Genomic DNA, 21,718 nt, shown 5'->3' with positions numbered 1-21,718 from the left:
ACAGCAGAGAGAGGCTGTGGGGAGGTGAGCTCACCAGGGGAGAGAGTGGAAGGAGCCCATTCAGGGGATACAGACTTTGGGAAGGAGATGAAGTAGGCTTACACGGAACCAGCAACCCTGGAAGTGGGAAGAAGAGATGGAAAAGGTGACCAGTCAGGTGTTGAGAGGGAAGCGGGGAGAGACGTTAAGAGCCCAGGAAGGAGCTGCTGTCATGGATGAAATGAACAGGGAATACACTAGGGCCCCTCCAGGAAGTCTATTTTTCTTTCATCAGTTATTTTTTTATTCCTCTGATCCTTTTTGTTGAGTCACTAAGTCATGCCCAGCTCTGTGACCCCCATGGACTGCAGCACACCAGGCTTCCCTGTTCTTCACTATCTCCTGAAGTTTGCTCAAATTCATGTCCGTTGAGTCGATGATACCATCCAACCATCTCATCCTCTGTCTCTCCCTTCTCCACCTGCCCTCAATCTTTCCCAGCATCAAGGCCTTTTCTAATGAGTCGTCTCTTTGCATCACGTGGCCAAAGTATTGGTGCTTCAGCTTCAATAGTGGCCCTTCCAATGAATATTCAGGGTTGATTTCCTTTAGAATTGATTGGTTTGATGATCTTGCAGTCCAAGGGTCTCTCAAGAGTCTTCTCCAGCACCACAATTTGAAAGCATTAATTCTTTGAAACTCATTAATCATCTTAAAATCCATCTACCTCAGAGATATTCTCTGATTCATCCATAGTTTTCTGAATCCCAACCTTTCTATGTGTACCAGTGGTTTATTTGTAGATATTAATCCAGTAATCCATTCTATCAACAAATGTTTATTGAGGACCTACTGTGTACTCTTGAGAGTTGCTTGGACTGCAAGGAAATCAAACCAGTCAATCCTAAAAGAAATCAGTCCTGAATATTCATTGGAAGGACTGATGCTGAAGCTGAATACTTTGGCCAATACTTTGGCCACCTGATGCAAAGAACTGATTCATTGGAAAAGACCAATGAAAGATTGAAGGGAAAGATTGGGATGCTGGGAAAGATTGAAGGCAGGAGGAGAAGAGGATGACAGAGGATGAGATGGCTGGATGGCATCACTGACTCGATGGACATGAGTGTGAGCAAACTCCAGGAGTTGGTGATGGACAGAGAAGCCTGACGTGTTGCAGTTCATGGTGTCACCAAGAGTTGGACACAACGGAGCAACTGAACTGACTGACTGTGTACCAGGCGCTAGAGTTGGACCTGGGAGCACAATGGTGAAAAGACAAAGTGTGTACCTTCACTGAAGCTTCTAGTATAGAGAAATACAGAAACAATACAACATTATATTAAGTAACCTAAGATAAAGCAGTTTGTGGGGGTATGTGGTATGAGATGAAGTTTGAGGGCTTGGCCAGAGTCAGGTCACACCAGGCCTTGTAGACAAAAAAGTCAGGAAATGGAATTGTATGGTAGCATCAATGGACAAAAAGCCAGTAGGGCTTAGGGGAACAGAAAGCAGAAAGGCAGGGTTCTGGAATATCTCTGAGTTTTGCAACTTGAGCAGCTGTGTTGATGGTAGTGTCGTGACCTGAGACATCACTACTATGTATTTTTCAAGTGCATAGTGTATGTTTCATGTATGTGATTCTAGCAGCATTACAACCAAGAAATATGGAAACATTCCAGGTATCACATCATGCTCAACTCCTTGCACTGTACACAGTGTGATCCAGGCAGTAAATAGATACTGATTTAAAATCAGGTGATAGGTCACGTCTTGATTTGGGCCATTTGTAAAAGTTATATCTTTGGGGCAAAAGAACCTTGAACTGTCTTGACTTTTCCTAATGATCTGAGGAAAAAGGTTGAAAGGGAGAGGGAAAAAAAAACAAACTGAATTTGAAACAAGAAAATAAAAGCTCCTAAGAAACCTCTGGTCCCTCCTGCTGACAGCATCCCCTGCCAGAGGTTGAGTGTGGGGAGCGAGAAGATGACAAATTGAGGTACCGGATCTGTGAAGCCTCGGGGTCCAGGGAAGGGGGTGTTTGTGTGTACAGTGGGTGGGATCAGTGCTGCACGATCTTGCCACAGTCTCTGCCTGTCTGGTTCTGGCCAGGACCCACGCGAGCGTCTGTGCTCTTTGGTGAAGGAGTGGGGAAGCTGCGAGTCATCCTTTGGGTTGACATAAACCAGCAGTGCTCCAGTGCCTGGGCTGTCTCTGAAGAGGGTGGACAGGTTAGAGTCGGGGACAGATGATGAGAATTTTCCATTTTATGGCAGTGATGGCTTGGAATGCCTCGAATGGCTTGTAAACCTTCCTTAGCTTAAGAGACTACATTGGTAGATTAAGTGGAATGCTAGAATAGTTTGTTTCCCCTGCAGTGTTTTGGATACTGAACCTTTCAGGGAAGAATTTACTGAATCACTGTGTAATTGAATCAACTACAAAAGACTTGCACACATTTGTTTGAAGTATTATGTTTATGTTTTCTAGAGAACATGGTTGGTTATATTTTAAAAAAATTTTTTGTTGTTGCGATTTGTTACAAAAGAAAACTAATCAAACATACATGTCATCTTAATAATTGTTAAAGTTTATCTGTTATGGCTGTAATGATGCTTTTTATTTACATAATCCTCTACAGTGTACAAAAACCGTGTTACCTTTTTTTCCACCTGTTATACGCAACCTTGGCTGGTGAGCAGAGTTTGTAATCCCCTTTTCATAGACAAAGAGTGGGGGAGTTGAAGAATGACTGAGTGCCTCAGTCACATATTTAGGAAGAGATTTGGGACTTGACTGTTCATCATTTGAGTCTAAGGCTAGTAATCTCCCTCCTTCTGCGTTTTGGATGTGAAGACCCATAACAAAGGCGAGGATGGAACCTGTGATTTTTGAACTCCTGTTAATTAATTGGCACTGGTAATGCCAGCCACGCATCTCATCTCATTGAATCCTAACAATGCCAGGGCAACTGTCACCATCCCCACTTTATTGATGAGGAAAATGTGCTCTGGGAGGTTAACTAACTAAGTCTAAACTGATGAAGGGTGGGGCTGGAATTTGACCAGGCCATCCAACTCCCAAGCTGACTCCCTTAACCCATGGCCTGCCTGTACCATCTCAGGAGGAAAGAACACCTTGCATATATGTAAAATTATTAGATAACAGCAGCTTTCATTTTATAGATTTTTAAAATTGTTCTCTTCTCCACTTTCAGACAAGGGTTAAAGTACATAGTTTTTCTGAATGCTTTGTTTTTTATAAAACAAGACAAATTTGCAAGAGGTTAGTTCTTGCCTCTAGAAAGAGAAAGAGACTAACATTCTTGAATATCCTTTGGCTGCAGCATTGTTATTTGATGGTATTTATAAGAATATGGAACAAGAAGTTTCTGATCTTTTGAACTCATGTGGCATGTCACAGGGTCAATTAATTACCTAATTACCTTCTATAAAGCCAGACTGTGATCTGCTTAACCCTCAGGTTTTGGTATATTAATTACTTCTTAACAGGAATATTTCATTCATTACTTTTGAACCAAAGTAGACTTTCTTTGTATTCATTTCTTGCTGCTTGTGCATAGGCTCAGATTCTTTGATGGGTGATGCATAACGGGCCTTGGTTTAGCTACTGATGTAACAAAACTTATGGTGTGGGTTCTCCCGCACTGATAAGCATTGCTGTATTAGTGTTTTCTTTAATAAAAAAAAAAATGCCACTAACATGCTTTTTTTCCCTAGGTGACTGCTACACTGAGAAACTTGGTTGATTCACCACTAGCAAGAAGTAAGTTGCTAAGCATCAATGCCCTTCCCCAGCTCTGCACAGTAATGGAACAGTACATAGGTGACAAGGATGTCTGTACCAACATTGCCAGAATATTCAGGTAAGGTAGAGTAGGAATACAAAGTAGCCTTACAGTAATGCTAGTGTTTAGATTCGGGGGTTATCTTTAGTATTTGTGTGTGTGACTGGCAAAGAATCTCGTTTTTGCTTTTTATGTCACCTAGAAGAAAAGGTAAATCTAGTGGCCCAAGTTTAAAATAAGTGACTTAAGACTTAATTGACTTCATTTCTTACATATTTCTAATGTGATGGGACTTAAACTTATTGACTTTAAGGTGTTTTAAAGTTGTGAGTTTTCCTAGTGTTTTTATAAAAGGAAGAAACAAAACTCTTAGCTTATTGGAGATAAAGAGCTGTATCACAAAACTCTTCAAACCTACTGGTGCACTTGGAAACAGTGCTTAAGGATTCTAACAGAAAAGAGGAAAGTCTGATCTGACTTTATTTATAATTGCAGGTTATTTTTTTTCGGTTGTTTGGCTGAACTTTGGTTCACACATTCAGTAGTCATGTTTATACTTACTTTGCTGCAGAAGCAATGATAACCTGAATCTAGGCTGCCTCAAAACAAGATGTGACTAAATTTCAGAACTGTCTTTGAATTATGTATTTACATTTCTCCCTTCACTGCTCTTTACCAGTGTTTTGACATAATGATCCTTCTCCAGAGACCCGGGCCTTTCTTGAACTGTAGTATGGTAGCTGTTTAACAAAATACAAAATTTCCTGAAGACTGATTTGGTAATTGATCCCACATGAGGATATGAGTCCGGCTTTGATCTTTTAGCACTGTACTTTCCTATCTGGGTCCTTAATTGTGGGTACCTAATTAGTCCCATTTTGAAGCACATAAAATCATAAAGATTTCTGTGTATGGCAGCATGTAAAGATCCAATTTGGTTTTTCTTCCCCGTGGAGAGACAGTTTCCCCACCACATGTTACTGAATACGCCATCCTTTTCTCATTGCTTTTGAATGCCTACTCAAGAGAATGCAAGATTCCATATACGTGCAGGTCTGTTTCTGAACATTCTGTCTGACCCATCCTCAGACTAGTAACACGTTGTTTTTTTACTGTTATGGGTTTAAGTCTTGCTATAAGATATTAATAAGATGAATCCTCCACTTTTCTCCTTTAAAATCCAAATTTTTATTTTCTCTTCCTCATGAACTGGAGAATCAGCTAAAAAGTCCATGAAAGGAACTTTGGATTTTTTTTTCATGAAACTATACTCAGTATTTAGGGTAACTGAGACAGAGGTGGGGAGAACTGACATCTTTGTTATATCAAGTCTTCCATCCATAAACAGTTGTGATGTTTCTTCTTTTCATAAAATTTTATAATTTTCTCTTAAAAAATTTTGTCTTTTTGGAGAAAAAAATACATCTTTTGTTAGATGTATTCCTTCATGACTCTTGTTGCAATTATAAATGCATCTTTTAAGAAAACAATTCTAATGAGTATTGTTAGTGTATGTGAACAGTATTGATGTTTGCTTATTAATCATGTTATCCAGAACATCTTGATTAACATTAGGTCTAAGACTCTATAGACTCTCTTGGATTTTCTATTTGCAACTTATTTGCAAACAAGTATAGTTTGTTTTCCGTCCCCCCCCCCCCCCAATTATTACAACTCTGTCCCTGTCCTCACCTATTTCTTGGATGCATTGCTTGAAAGTGAAAGTGAAAGTCACTCAGTTGTGTCCGACTCTTTGCAACCACATGGACTATACAGTCCATGGAATTCTCCAGGCCAGAATACTGGAGTGGGTAGCCTTTCCCTTCTCTGGGCATCTTCCCAGCCCAGGATCCAACCCAGGTCTCCCACATTGCAGGCAGATTCTTTACCAGCTGAGCCACAAGGGAAGCCCAAGAATACTGGAGTGGGTAGCCCATCCCTTCTCCAGCGGATCTTCCCGACCCAGGATTCAAACCCAGGTCTCCTGCATTGCAGGCAGATTCTTTAGCAGCTGAGCTACCAGGAATATATATATATATATATATGTGTGTGTGTGTATATATGTTCTTTTTTCCCCCTATTATTACAGCTCTGCCCCTGTCCTCACCTGTTCCTTGGGTGCATTGCTTAGGATGTCCGGTATAAAGTTATGAGAGTGTTAGGCTGGCTGGCTTTCTCCTGACTTTAAGGGAAATGTTTCTGTAGTTTTACTAGTTGAAATTGTTTGTTGTAGGTTTTTGTAGATACCCCTTAACAGTCAAAGGAACAATTTTCTCCCTTTAATGGATTTTAAATTTCCTTGAATTCTTGAATATATTTTGATTATATGGATTTTCTTTGTTTAATTCTTTAACATAGTAGATTAAATTAACAGGTTTTCACATGTTAAACCATCATATATTGCTAGGTTTGCTCAGCTTGTATTTTGTTTAGGATTTTTCATTTATAGTTACGAGTTAGATTGACCTATACATTTCCTTTCTTATACTGTCCTTGTCTGGTTTTAATGTCCAATTTATACCAGCCTCATAAAATTAACTGGGATATATTCCAACATTTTCTCTATTTCAGAAGAATTTCTGAAAATTAAACTTACCTGCCTCTTGAAAAGTCTGTAGAACTTGCTTGAAAAGCTGTTTTATCCTGTTGTGTGTATACGCGTGTGTGAATATCATTGACAACTGATTCACTTTCTTTAATGATATAGTCATGTCCTATTTACACTTGGTTCAGTTTCTAAAAGTTATATTTTTATAAGAATTCATTCGTTTCAGTTTCAGACTATATAAGGACATTCCAAATATTCTGTTATCCTTTTATTTTTTTTTAGCACCAAAAGCATTTTTTATTGGGATATAGCTGATTAGCAATGTTGTGATAGTTTCAGGTGGACAGGGAAGAGTCTCGGCCATACACATGCATGTATCCATTCTCCCTCAAACCCCTCTCCCATCCAGGCTGCTACTTAACATTGAGTTCCTTGTGCCATGTAATAGGTTTTTGTTGGTTTAAATATAGCAGTGTATACATGACTTGCTCAAAGTCCTTAACCATCCCTTCTACCCCTGCCCCAACATCCATGAGCTTTCCAAGTCTGTGAGTCTCTTTCTGTTTTGTAAGTTCATTAGTATTCTTTCTTTTCAGAGTCAACACATGCTGCTGCTGCTTGGTCACTTCAGTCGTGTCTGACTCTGCGACCCTATGGACTGCAGCGTGTCAGGCTCCTCTGTCCATGGGGTTCTCTAGGCAAGAACACTGGAGTGGGTTGCCATGCCCTTCTCCAGGGGGTCTTCCCAGCCCAGGGATTGAACCCTGGTCTCCTGCATTGCAGGCAGATTCTTTACCTCTGAGCCACCAGGGAGCCCTCCATGTTGCTGCCAGTGGCCTTACTTCATTCTTTTTAATGGCTGAGTAATATTCGTGTGTGTGTGTGTGTGTGTGTGTGTGTGTGTGTGTGTGTGTGTGTGTGCGCGCACCACACCTTCTTTATCCATTCCTCTGTCGATGGACATTTAGGTTGTTCCCATGTCTTGTAAACAATGTGCTGCATTGAACCCTGGGGTACTTGTATCTTTTTGAGCCATGTTTTTCTCTGGATATATGCCCAGGAGTGGGATTGTAGGATCATATAGTGGCTCTATTTTTAGTTTCTTAAGGAACCTCCATACTGCTCTCCATAGTCAATGCACCAATTTACTTTCCTGCCAGCAGTGCAAAAGGATTCCCTTCTCTCCACACCCTCTCCAACATTTGTTATTTGTGGATTTTTTTATGATAACCAGTCTGACCAGTGTGAGGTGATATCTCATTGTAGTTTTGATTTGCATTTCTCTGATAACTAGCAATTTTGAACATCTTTTCATGTGCCTGTTTGCCATCTGTATGTCCTCTTTAGAGAAATGTCTATTCAGATCTTCTGCCCATTTTTTGAGTGGGCTGTTTGTTTTGATGATATTAAGTGTCATAAACTAAATTTTGGAGACTAATCCGTTATCAGTCACATCATTGGCAAATATTTCCTCCCAATCTATGTTGTCTTTTTGTTTTGTTTATTGTTTCCTTTTCTATACAAAAGCTTTTGAGTTTAAGTAGGTCCCACTTGTTTATTTTTGCTTTTATTTCCATTATTCTGGGAGCTGGATTAAAAAAGATGTTGCTGTGATTTTTGTCAGAGTGTTCTGTCTATGTTTTCCTCCAAATTTTATAGTGTCTGGTCTGAAATTTAGATCTTTAATCCATTATTTTTGTGTAAGGAGTTAAGGAATGATCTAATTTCATTTTTTTACATGTGACTCGTTTATGGCCATACCACCCTGAATGTACCTGATCTCATCTGTTATTCTTTTAATCTCTGTTGCCTCTCTAATTATACCTCTTTTATTTATATTACTTACTTAAGAAATATTTATGCAGTGCCTACTATGTGCCAGGCAGTTTTCTAAGCACTTTCTAAATACTAGTTCATTTATTCCTTGTAATGGCTTTAAGAGGTAGATACTTATTATTATTATCTTCATTTTACCAATGAGGAGGCTAGGCATAGAGAAATTTGGTAGTTTTCCCAGAGTTGCACAGCTGTGATTTAAACTAGATAGTCTGGCTCCAGAATTTACATGGTTAACTGCTATGTCACACTGCCTCTTGATTTTGATGTTGATTTTCATTCCTTATTTTGAAGATTTATGGTATTTCTCTTTTTCTCTTGATCAGTCTTGCCAAAGGTTGGCCAATTTATTAGTTTTTGCAAAGAACCAATAGATCTATCAAACCACTCTATTGTAAGTTTCTTTCCTATTGTATTCCTCATTCTTAGCCTTAGTAATTCTTCTATTCTTTTTGGATATATTATATTTTCTTCTGGGCTTCCCTGGTGGCTTAGACGGTAGAGAATCTGCCTGCAGTGGGGGAGACCTGGGTTTGATCCCTGGGTTAGGAAGATCCCCTGGAGGAGGGCATGGCAACCCACTCCAGTATTCTGGCCTGGAAAACCCCCATGGACAGAAGAGCCTGGCAGCCTACAGTACATGGGGTCACAAAGAGTTGGACACAACTGAGTGACTAAACACAGCACATATTTCTTTCCATGTTGGTTAGAAATCCCTTTCCTATCAGCTTTCTTAAGATTATGAATTTTCCTCTACTACTGCAGCTGCATCTAAATTTTGATCTGTAGTATTTTTTGTTATTATTCAGATATGTGGTTTTTTATTTTCTTATTTCTTTGACCCATAAGTTATGTGTTTTTAAATTTCCAAAAGTATGTCTTTAAAATGTGATCTAAAACATTGGTAATTTACTGAGATTGTTCATGGCCTGGCACATGATCAAGTTTTTAAAATATTAGTGATGTTTTTTCTATTAATCTGTCACTTAATGAGAGGCTTATGAACATCTATTAATTTGATATAGGTCTGTGAGTTCCACCTTGTGTGTTATGTTAGTTTGTTTACTTACTTTTGAAAATTTGAAGCTATTTTCAAGGTTTTGTGCCTTAACGTCTATTTTGCCTGATATTAATATGCCGCTAATATCCTAGCATATTTGAGCAGTTTAACATTTGTTTGTGCTGGAGTTCCAAGAGATTGACTCTACCAGATTGAAATTTACCAGATATTGTGTAAATTTCTTATCTTGTGTTTTCTGAACCACAAGCTTGGTTGTTAAAAAAGCTGCCTGCAATTTAGGAGACTTGGATTCAATTCTTGGGTCGGGAAGATCCCTAGAGGAGGGCATGGCAACCCACTCCAGTACTCTTGCCTGGAGAATTCCATGGACAGAGGAGTCTGGCAGGATACAGTCCACGGGGTCGCAAGAGTTGGATGCGACTCAGTGACTAAACCATCACCACCTGCCTTAGAGGTTTCAGCTTTCTCTTTTTCAAAGAACTTGAAATTTTCCTTGCTCCCACCCTATGCTCCTGGAATCTAGAGCAGGTAACCAACTCCCTGAGGCATCTCTGGGCCAGTGTATAGAGTATTTCCAGACTGCTTTTCATGCACAGGACAATGCTTTGAAGGTCTGCATTTAAAGCAACCCTAGGTATATTTGAGTTTTATTGAAAAACAAAGCTGACTTTTATTTTTTCCATTTGACATTTCTACAGCAAACTTACTTCTTACCATGACTGCTGTGAAGCCTTGGCCAGCTATTCAAGATGTTATGCCTTGTTTTTGAATCTGATAAACAAATACCAGAAGAAGCAGGTCAGTTCTTTATACATTTAACTCTTCACTGTGTCTTTGCATTCGTGTATTTGTGTAATAAGGCCATGTTGAATGACTTTGTGTTTTGAATGTATAATTTTCTCTTAGAAGCTTCCATTAGATATGTAACGAGCTGCCCCCAGGAGGCAGGGAGTTTCATGGAGGAGGTGGGGAGGAAGTAATTTGAGGCAGAGATGGCCTCAGAAGGATGTGCATGCAGTACAAGGACTCACGATGTTGGGTGAAGGGTGGGTGCTGTTCCTCCTAGTACTGTGTGGACGCCTCCTACAGGAGGCACCTTTGAGCGGAGTGGGGTTACACTGGTTATTTCCAGGCCCCAACCCAGGCCTACCAAGCCAGGTGGGTGCAGATGTGCCCAGCCATCTGCACTTTAACAAGAACTGCAGGGACTTCCAATGCAAACTAAAGTTCGGGATCCCCTACACTGGGTATACTCCAAAGATTCTTCTAGCCCTGAAATTTTCTAATTTTTTGACACTGTTGTATTTAGAAGATGACATTTTGAGGTTAAGTATTTAAAGGAAGTAATTTGGTTTTAATGGGTTGGACAAAAATGTAATAGCTGTTTTTAAAAAAGGAAGAACTCACAAATGACTTTCCCTTAATAAAATTATAATACTTAATACAAACATTGATTTTTATGATATTGTCAGTTTTGAATAGTCATTAAATGCAGGCTAGTTTTATTTGTCTTTACAGATGATTAAAGTGACATCAACTCTTTAGTGGGATGGTTTATAAATGAAAATATGTATTAATGTCCAGTATGGTAAATTTTCAAAATTACATAGTAGGTATCACCAGTTTAAAATCAAATTATATATATTCTAAAATGGTTTTAATAGGAAACTTTGTGTTTGTTTATATTAACCATATCAAAACCCCCTCAAAATATAATTCCTGTTTGCCACAAATAGAGCTAAACTTATTCTTACCCAGTCAAGTACTTCTGCTGAGAATGACTAAATTTGTCATATTTTACACTGTTATCAGCTATTTATTAAAAGGTTGCTAGTCTCATTTTGGTTATATTGATAGAGAAATTTCTGTGTTCATATTACACCATTATGTATTATGTGCTCAGTTGCTCAATCATGTCTGACTCTTTGCGGCAGGACTGTAGCCTGCCAAGCTTCTCTGACCATGACATTTTCCAGGCAAGAGTACTGGAACAGGTTGTCATTTCCTACTCCAGGGGATCTTCCCGACCCAGGGATTGAACCTGAGTCTCCTGCACTGGCAGGAAGATTCTTTACCACTAGCACCACCTGCATGTTTTAAAGATGATAAAAACTTTGCTGAAAGTGTTAATGTTTCTATTTAACTTTAAGAAAACAATTTACAGATATGCACTTGATTTCCTGATTCTGAGTATTTGGACTACAAATACTATGTATTTTGTAATTCCCCTATGTATTTTGTATTTTCCCTAAATTACATACTTTGAAAGATTTCATGGCATAAGAATTTGCTGTGTCAGATGAAGAATGAATTTGATTACCTTACACCAAGTTGTGAATGTGACTGGTGATAGAAGCAAGGTCCAGTGCTGTAAAGAGCAATATTGCATAGGAACCTGGAATGTTAGGTTCATGAATCAAGGCAAATTGGAAGTGGTCAAACAGGAGATGGCAAGTGTGAATGTCAACATTCTAGGAATCAGCGAACTAAAATGGACTGGAATGGGTGAATTTAACTCAGATGACCATTATATCTACTACCGTGGGCAGGAATCCCTTAGAAGAAATGGAGTAGCTATCATGGTCAACAGAAGAGTCTGAAATGCAGTACTTGGATGCAATCTCAAAAATGACAGAATGATCTCTGTTCATTTCCAAGGCAAGCCATTCAATATCATGGTAATCCAAGCCTATACCCCAACCAGTAATGCTGAAGAAGCTGAAGTTGAACGGTTCTATGAAGACCTACAAGACCTTTTAGAACTAACACCCAAAAAAGATGTCCTTTTCATTATAGGGGACTGGAATGCAAAAGTAGGAAGTCAAGAAACACCTGGAGTAACAGGCAAATTTGGTCTTGGAGTACGGAATGAAGCAGGGCAAAGGCTACTAGAGTTTTGCCAAGAGAACACACTGGTGATAGCAAACACCCTCTTCCAACAACACAAGAGAAGACTCTACACATGGACATGACCGGATGGTCAACATCAAAATCAGATTGATTATATTCTTTGCAGCCAAAGATGGAGAAGCACTATACAGTCAGCAAAAATAAGACCAGGAGCTGACTGTGGCTCAGATCATGAACTCCTTATTGCAAAATTCAAACTTAAACTGAACAAAGTAAGGAAAACCACTAGACAACTGAGGTATGACCTAAATCAAATCCCTTATGATTATACAGTGGACTTGAGAAATAGATTTAAGGGACTAGATCTGATAGAGAGCCTGATGAACTATGGACGGAGGTTCGTGACATTGTACAGGAGACAGGGATCAAGACCATCCCCATGGAAAAGAAATGCAAAAAGGCAAAATGGTTGTCTGAGGAGGCCTTACAAATAGCTATGAAAAGAAGAGAAGCGAAAGGCAAAGGAGAAAGGGAAAGGTACTCCCATGTGAATGCAGAGTTCCAAAGAATAGGCAGGAGAGATAAGAAAGCCTTCTTCAGCAATCAATGCAAAGAAATAGAGGAAAACAACAGAATGGGAAAGACTAGATCTCTTCAAGAAAATTAGAGATCTCAAGGGAACATTTCACGTAAAGATGGGTTCAATAAAGGACAGATATTGTATGGACCTAACAGAAGCAGAAGATATTAAGAAGAGGTGGCAAGAATACACAGAAGAACTGTACAAAAAAGATCTTCACGACCCAGATAATCACAATGGTGTGATCACTCACCTAGAGCCAGACATTCTGGAATGTGAAGTCAAGTGGGCCTTACAAAGCATTACTACAAACAAAGTTAGTGGATGTGATGGAATTCCAGTTGAGCTATTTCAAATCCTGAAAGATGATGCTGTGATAGTGCTGCACTCAATATGTCAGAAAATTTGGAAAACTCAGCAGTGGCCACAGGACTGGAAAAGGTCAGTTTTTATTCCAGTCCCTAAGAAAGGCAATCCCAAAGAATGCTCAAACTACCGCACAATTGCACTCATCTCACATGCTAGTAAAGTAATACTCAAAATTCTCCAAGCCAGGCTTCAGCAATATGTGAACCGAGAACTTCCAAGTGTTCAAGCTGGTTTTAGAAAAGGCAGGGAAATCAGAGATCAAATTGCCAACATCTGCTGGATCATCAAAAAAGCAAGAGAGTTCCAGAAACTATTTTACTGCTTTATTGACTACGCCAAAGTCTTCAACTGTGTGGATCACAATAAACTGTGGAAAATTCTTCAAGAAATGGGAATAACAGACCACCTGACCTGCCTCTTGAGAAACCTGTATGCAGGTCAGGAAGCAACAGTTAGAACTGGATGTGGAACAACAGACTGGTTCCAAATAGGAAAAGGAGTACGTCAAGGCTGTATATTGTCACCCTGCTTATTTAACTTATATGCAGAGTACATCATGAGAAACGCTGGGCTGGAAGAAGCACAAGCTGGAATCAAGATTGCTGGGAGAAATATCAATAACCTCAGATATGCAGATGACACCACCCTCATGGCAGAAAGTGAAGAGGATCTAAAAAGCCTCTTGATGAAAGTGAAAGAGGAGAGTGAAAAAGTTGGCTTAAAGCTCAACATTCAGAAAACTAAGATCATGGCATCTGGTCCCATCACTTCATGGCAAATAGATGGGGAAACAGAGGAAACAGTGTCAGACTTTGTTTTTTTTGGGCTCCAAAATCACTGCAGATGGTGACTGCAGCCATGAAATTAAAAGACGCTTACTCCTTGGAAGGAAAGTAATGACCAACCTAGATAGCATATTAAAAAGCAGAGACATTACTTTGCCAACAAAGGTCCGTCTGGTCAAGGCTATGGTTTTTCCAGTGGTCATGTATGGATGTGAGAGTTGGACTGTGAAGAAAGCTGAGCACCAAAGAATTGATGCTTTTGAGCTGTGGTGTTGGAGAAGACTCTTGAGAGTCCCTTGGACTGCAAGGAGATCCAGCCAGTCCATCCTAAAGGAGATCAGTCCTGGGTGTTCATTGGAAGGATTGATGCTGAAGCTGAAACTCCAGTACTTTGGCCACCTCATGCGAAGAGTTGACTCATTATGAAAGACCCTGATGCTGGGAGGGATTGGGGGCAGGAGGAGAAGGGGATGACAGAGGATGATATGGTTGAATGGCATCACCGACTTGATGGACTTGAGTTTGAGTAAACTCCAGGAGTTTGTGATGGACAGGGAGGCCTGGCGTGCTGCGATTTGTGGGGTTGGAAAGAGTCAGACACAACTGAGCAACTGAACTGAACTAGGCACTTACTGATTTAGATTTTGGTAAAATATACTATCAGAACTCTAATCACTAGACAAATGAATTAACCCCCTGGGAGCTTAGATACTCCTAGTTCTGGTTTTCTAAGGAAAAAATTAAAAGGGTAGAAAAGATAGTTTGCTGTAACATTAAAAGAAACTTCTCAATATTATACTTATAAAGGGATTTAATTATGGATTTTATTTTGTAATTTTGTTTTATGGGATTACTTTATGGGTTTTAATTTTAATTTACCATCATAGTTTCTTTTTTACTTACTGGTGTTTTGATCATGGATGACTTAGACAGTAACTGGAGATGTTTTCAAATGTGGATTTAAAGAAAACATTTCTGTTTAACAGTTTGATTTCAAGTTATGTCATAATCTGTAATTTTTTTGAAAAAGAAGAAAACCCATCAGTCCAGTACTGACAAATAGCCCTATTTGTTATGGTATTACTGGTACATAACTGTTTGTTTCTCTAATTGTAGTTTAAATGATGATTGTGTTTAATAGAAAGTAGAAAGTTCTGGCATCTGGCTTTTGACAATATGAGATGTGAGTATAGTTAAGGATATGCTTTTTCTTGAGATGTGAGTATAGTTAAGGATATGCTTTTTCTGGTTCAAGGGACTAAATATCTTAAAGTTTAATTGGTATAAAATTTTACCACACTTCTTATTGAACTACTTTTCAGTTTGGACTGGTAGTTATCTACAAAGCAAAATTGGTATTTAAAGGCCATATTTTTCTCTATTGATTTACATTGTAATTTTGTATCCCTATTAAAATTATTTTGGTTCAAAGATGAATAAAGAGCATCTTGCAAAGTAAGTACAGTAACATGTTGTTTTTAGAACTACCAAGGAAATGTGCAATTTATCCCCTTAATCACCAAAGTTATTACCTTTTTAAACTTTCAAAAAAATTTTTATTTATTTACTTTAGACCACGCAGGGTCTTCATTGCTTCTCGCATTTTATTCTACTTGTGCCTCGCAGGGGCACTCCCTAGATGCAGCGCACGGGTTTCTCTTTGCGGTAGCTTCTCTTGTTGCACACTGCGGGCTCTGGGACGCCCAGGTTTCAGTAGTTGCAGCATGTGGGCTCAGCAGTTGCAGCTTCCGGGATCTAGCACAGGCTCAGTAGCTGTGGCACATCCCCGTCATGTGGGATCTTCCCAGATTAGGGACGGAACCTGTGTCCCCTGCATTGGCAGGCGGATTCTTTACCACTGAGCCACCAGGGAAGCCTTCACCAAAATTATTTTAGTCATTGTGGTAACAGTCATATTCAAATATGTTACATATTTCCTTGCTCTCTTAGAAGATATTAAAAATAATTTCCTCTTATCGATGCCAAAGGACAGTATTACAAGCAGCAATTATTACCCTAGAGGTTATTTGTCCTACATTGGGAGCATGAGTCTATTGATAAACTTCTTTAAATGCCTGTGTCGTCTTTGTGTAGATTTCTCTCTCCCTTTCCATTGTTATTAACTTTGCTTTGGTAGTCATTACCTGTCTTTTGCAATTATTTGTAATTAGTAGGGGAACCTCATAACCAACCTTCTTAAAAGTAACACCTGAAGAATCTAAATACTGACTTTGAATAGGTTCTCAGTGAGAAGAGCCTGAGGGACTTTTGATGAAATTTCTCTCGACTGTTCTCACCTTCAAAAGCCAGTTCATATTCAAGCTGTGGCGCTTGTGTTCCTTTCTCTTTGAAGCCTTCTAAGACCAGCCAATTTTTTCCTCATCAGTGTATCATTTAATTTTTATTTTTTAAAGGTTTGTAGCAGCTCTATTTGTAATAATCAAACAACCAGAAACAACCAAATGTCCTTCTCTGGATAAATGGCTAAGGACACTGTGGGATATCTATGCCATGGAATACTATTCAGCATTAAAAAAGGACTGAGCTATTTATATATACTGTATCCTGGATAAATCTCCAACTATACTGAGTGAAAAAAGCCAGTCCCCAAATGTTACACACTGCATGCGTGATTTTAAAGCCTTTAATGTAGCTAGTACACCCAGTTAGTATGGTCAGAGCTGAGGACCCAAGCAGTATGTTTCTGACCTTACTATTATTAAGAAAAATCTTAATAATTTTTTAAAACCTCACTATTATTAAGAAAAATCATCCAAAACTTAGAGCTAGAGTGTGGGGTAGGAGCCCGCATATTCTGACAAAGTCATATTGGGGCACTGTTTAACCAAGAGGGCTTAATTCCCAAGGAGAATATATCTTTGTTTAAACTTGCTGTTTACTATTTGATTAGAACCCAGACACTATAAAGTTACACATTAATTTGTAGATTTTTTCTCTGGTAGACAAGATAACCCCAGAGTTATGATTTGTTACCTTAAGGCCGTTAGCCAGGTGTGATTCTAACCTAGTAATCTTATTCAAACATTCTTTTTAATGCTTGTAAACACCCAGTTCTTGTTCTTCGAGCCCACTTTACCATTGTATTGGCTTCCCTCATTAATGAGATAAATAATTCTCTTAATGTGTTCATTTAATATTTCTCTGAGAGCCAAGTTAACTTTTTATAAATTACACTTTGACTCTATATTGTCTTTTACTTATGCAAAAGAAGGAAATATTACAGTTTTGAATCATCTTTTGATATTTTCTAGTAAGGGAAAATATATATATTTTACATTTTCCGCAAAACCAGAATGCTTTAGAAGAGCAGGGAAATTGTTCAGGCTACAAGGAAATAGTTATGTGTCCCAACCACTTCCTAAAATCGTTAACCAAAAGCTCTCAGAGATCTTTGTAAATATTTCTTTTGTGATTCTCTAAATGGTTATCATTTGTGTAACTGCCTTATGCACTATTGGGATTCCCTAAGGACACAGACTTTGTCTTTATAGACCTGAGATGATTCTTGGCATAACAGACTCATGATAAGTGCTGAAAGAATGAATTTTGTGTATGTGAAATGCTTTGGAATCTGTAAAGTATTATACAATTTTTTTTCTAGTCCTATAATACTTCTTCTTTAAATATTTACTTTCCTCTTCCTACTTTGGAGGAGGAAATAATAATTTTCCCCACATTTTTCATGTTGATGGGCTGCCATACACAGCAGCAAAACAGAAATGCTGGACTTAAATTACTTCAGACCAGCACAGCATCTTAGGTTCCTGTTCCCCTTGGCCCAGGTGACTAGTTGGATATGATTTGTTTTTCCTCTTTCCCGAGAGATAGAAGTGATTTCCAGAAACAGAAACCGCACACCACATCCCGATGTGAGTGTATTTATCTTTGGTGGCTCAGATTTTACTCCACCTGAGGTTTACTTGGACACTGAGACTTTTGAACTGATCTTTGAAATGTACCCCAGTCCTCCAGCAACTTTTAAACTGGAATTATTACTTCCTAGAACTATTTTTGTTTCAGTTCTAGGAAATGTTTCTCCAAGGCTAACTTGGATTATAGACACATGCACACTTTGGACGCATGATAGTCTCTTAGTGTACAGAGCTGTCACCCAGGGACTCAGTAACCAGTCTGTAGCCCTTCTCTTTGTCCTAAGAGGTTAGCTTTGCCTTTGTCTTAAAAGTTTGAAGGGTACATTGACAATTGGCAGAGATTTCATTTTTTGGGGACTTATTTTTAAATTTAATCATGTTATGACTCAGTGTATTTTTGAAGAACATAGAAACAAAAATCTCAAAAAAAGAAAACCCCTCTCTAGTGATAAATGAACTGTCACCTGCACACACCTCTTTGAGTGTTTTTTTCATCAACCAGGTGAGGAGCTTAGCAGGAAACTGTGGCCAGCTGCCTCCCCCGTCCACCAGGGGGAGATCCTGCTTGGAACCAGGTAGCACCAAAGCGGATGGCTGCTGGGAGAAGTGGAATATTTCCTCCCCCATCTGGTGTTGTATTCCATTAAAGGGAAATAAAAAAAGTGAGAAAATGTCAAAAGTAAAAAATTTTTTCCTGGTTTTTTTTCTCACACCTTATTCATATTCATCTCTTTTCAAGGAAAAGGCTGACTTCAGCATATGAAAATTGGTCTTTTTGCAGTGTCCTTAATCTGTCTCAGTTATTAGGTCAGTTGATAACTTAAGGTGGTGGGGGGAGCATTTTCACCTTTATTTTCTACCCATCTGTGTTGTGAGAATTATTTACAAGAAACATGGATTCATAGTTTTTAAACATGATATTAAAACAGTAAGTATTAACGTGGTGAGATATCAAATTCCTTCTTGATTTGAATCATCGAATCATGGTTTCCTAAACTTGGGGAGTTTTAAAAATACAGGTTCTCAGGCCTCACCCTGGGAGAGCCTGATTCAGGTCTGGGGCAGGGCCCGAGAACCTGTTTTTAATAGGCACCTCAGGTGAAGAGCAGGTGTGGGAACCTGTGGTGTAAATCATTAAGATGGCCCCTTAAAAGCAAATTGTTTTCCCCAATACTGACAGAGGAGGGTTTTCCACAAATCCTCAAGAGATTTTAAAGTGATTAATCAAAGCAGCCGCACAGGGTCAAACTTCATCTTCAGGCATGTGGCTGAAAGAGAATCTCCCTTACAAAGCAGGAACCAAGTGAGCAAGCCGTGCCCGGAGCTGGTGTAGGTTTCCCCAGTGAGTGGTGATAACCGACCCTTCCAGGGATTTTCTCTGCCAGGCTTGTGTCAAAACAGATGGCGCCCAGACCAAACCCAGTCTGATAACTCGGCCATTGCACTAATGGGGCTTCAGACACTGGTCACACTGGGCTACTCAGGAAAAGTGAGCCCTGGGCATCCTTGAACTGGCAGGGGAAGGGAGGATTCATTATCCTCAGTTAGTTAGACAAGCCACAAGTTGTTCTTGATTCATTTGCTAATGAAGCAACCACCGAATTTTATTACTGCCTTGAGAAATTTCAGTATATCTCCATACCTAACCTTTGTTAAGTTTGCAACAAAGCTGAGGACAATCTGTTCACTTTAAATAGCGCATGGTTGGGTTCACAACAACGCTGCCCACCCATAAGCCCTTCAGTGACAGCGGGCTTGTCAGAATAGGATGGCTGTGGTACAAGCCAAGGGTTTCATCAACAGTCTCAGGGAAAAGGCATCCACTTCACCCAGCTCTCACAAAGGACTTCCTCAAGGAGAACAAGGGGAACTTCTTTGGCTCGTGTCTGTCTCCGAGGTTGATTTGTCCAGGATCCATGGTCTAACTGGTAACTCTCAGTTCCCACACACACAAAAACTGAGACCCAAACACAGCACTGCAGTCAGCCTGGGTGCAGTTTGTAAGTTAGACTAGAGCACAAAGAAATGGATCTATTTAAAATGCTGACCGAAATTCAGTTAAATGACAAATCTCATTTAAGAACGATGCACATATTGTATGCTTTATGGTGTAAACTGCATTTGGTACAACCAAATGTGCAAGCAGATGGGCCCGGTGTGGAAGGCGTGAGCGGGGTCTGTGGCAGCCTTGCAAAGCAGACCTCCCTCAGGGTGCCTCTGACATCAGCGTCGCCACATTTAGCAGCTCACCAAAATATGTTTGGGTTTGTTTTTTTGGGAGAACACGCAAAACGATTTCCCCATTCCTTCTATAAATATCTACTGGGCAGGAGATCAGGTAAAATCCCTCAAATAAGACTTGTAAGACTGGCAATGTTTTGCAAAGGTCACAGTCCCCCCCCCCCCCCCAAATATAACCTTTATCTACATTCCCATCACTCCTAGCCATTAAACAGCTATCTGTCTACCCCTCCCCACTTGCAGGTACATTCAGTTTCTTGTGTTGCTTTTGTGAAAGAGAACTTCCTGGTGCGGGGCAATCGTCAGCCTCGGAGAACACTGTCTGGGAATCCCCCAGCGTGTCCGAGCTTGTACTGCTTGTTAAGCTCAGCCTCTCTCATCCCGGGCAAGCGGCTGTCTTCAAGCATGTGAACGCCGTCTGATTCAGAGTGCTCAGGCATCCTGGTGTTGAAAACGGGACCCGGAATGTCTGGAGAGCATAGGCTGAAAGCAAAAAATATTGGCCCCTTTTGGAGCTGTTCTTCTCCATTGCAACCACAGCCGAGCGGCAGGCCAGAGGATAGCGCGACCTTTCTGCCCCCCTCCATCCTCTTTGGGGCCGCAGACGATTGGCGAGGGAGGCGCCTCCACCCCTTCCCCCGGCGCCTTTATATGGTGACTTGGCTCCCCGCTCGCCCTCCGCCTCCAGCCTGGCAGGAGCGCCCTGTGGCTGTCTTCCCAGCCCCTCGGCAGCCACATTCCCAGTGGGTGCTGTGAGCGTTTGGCTGAGCTCACTCCTTTTTTCGGCCTTGGCCTCGGTCTGCACCCCTGACCGGGCGGGCGGCACAAAAAGCCCTGAGCTTGTTCATTCTTTCCAGCTCCTGCTGCTTTGCCCTTGTGGAGCTGGCTCTTCCCGCCCACCCCCTCCGACTCAGCACAGAACCCAAATGCCTGATTTATGTCTGTTGACTTTAAAAAAAAAGAACAGAGCCCAGTGAAATTCTAGCATCGCCCTGGTGCTTTTGAGTGATAGCCGCGTTCAGAAGCATACAGTAGGCGCTCACTAAAGGGATGGTGATGGGATGGATAGATGGATGAAAGCATCAAGTATAATCTCTTGTGATTTTTAAGTGATTTTCTACTTCGATTCTGGTTTTGAGCCTCCAACATCTCAGATGCTTCTGATTTGTATGGCTCAGCACTTGGGCAAACTGTTGACCCACTTTCAGTAGCCTGGGGTTAATTAGCATTTCTGCAGCACTGCAGTCTGTCTTCCCAATGGGAAAAATTTAGCTGTTCTTCAAGCCACCTGTAAGCTAGATTAACATTGGAGTTTTGTCTGAGGGTGGGAAGTTGGGTAAATGTTGCAAATTGCAAATCCTGATTGAGCTCTCAGATCCGGATTGCGTGAGAAGTTTCTAACCAAAATTTAAAGAGGGCATTCTTGATGAGTTTAATTTTCCGGTTAAAGGAGGGTTCCAATTTTGAGCACATTTACAACCCCTTCAATTTCAACCCATTTTTGAAAGTCTTTCTAAAATGTTTTCCTTGACTCAGGAGAAGTATTCTCTGAAGTAAGTAATGGAGCCTGCTGAATATAGTTGATTCTTTCTGTGACATCTTGATATGGTTCCTTCCCCCAATGGTCAACATTATGCACATGGGTTATTTTAAGGTTCTGTGGGTAGGAAGGGTGTGGAGTCAGGGAGGAATGGACAGTGGGTGGGGAGTAATGTGAGGTAATGGCAGAAGTGGTCACGTGGGGCTGGATGGTAATTAGATGCTGGCTTTGGCGTCTTATAGGCAGTGGATGATTTTGAGCAAGGGGG

At 40.2% G+C, this 21,718-nt stretch overlaps 1 protein-coding gene across 4 annotated transcripts in view; it reads left to right on the top strand.

Annotated features, from left to right (window-relative positions):
* The window catches only part of ARMC2 (armadillo repeat containing 2), a 159,566-nt gene that overhangs the window by 68,227 nt on the left and 69,621 nt on the right, over window positions 1-21,718 (top strand). For all 4 annotated transcript variants that reach the window (XR_010659954.1, XM_065911817.1, XM_065911815.1 and 1 more), the window contains exons 11-12: window positions 3,720-3,865; window positions 9,891-9,990. Coding sequence is in view for 3 of the 4 variants with exons in the window: in XM_065911817.1 (XP_065767889.1) it covers window positions 3,720-3,865; window positions 9,891-9,990 (246 nt within the window). In the remaining variant the exon portion in view is untranslated. The remainder of the gene's footprint in view (window positions 1-3,719; window positions 3,866-9,890; window positions 9,991-21,718) is intronic.

This window comes from Muntiacus reevesi, chromosome 19 (assembly GCF_963930625.1).
Source record: "Muntiacus reevesi chromosome 19, mMunRee1.1, whole genome shotgun sequence".
Lineage (NCBI taxonomy): Eukaryota > Metazoa > Chordata > Mammalia > Artiodactyla > Cervidae > Muntiacus > Muntiacus reevesi.
The sequence above is the reverse complement of the archived record's forward strand: the minus strand, read 5'-3'. Positions and strand labels throughout refer to the sequence as shown.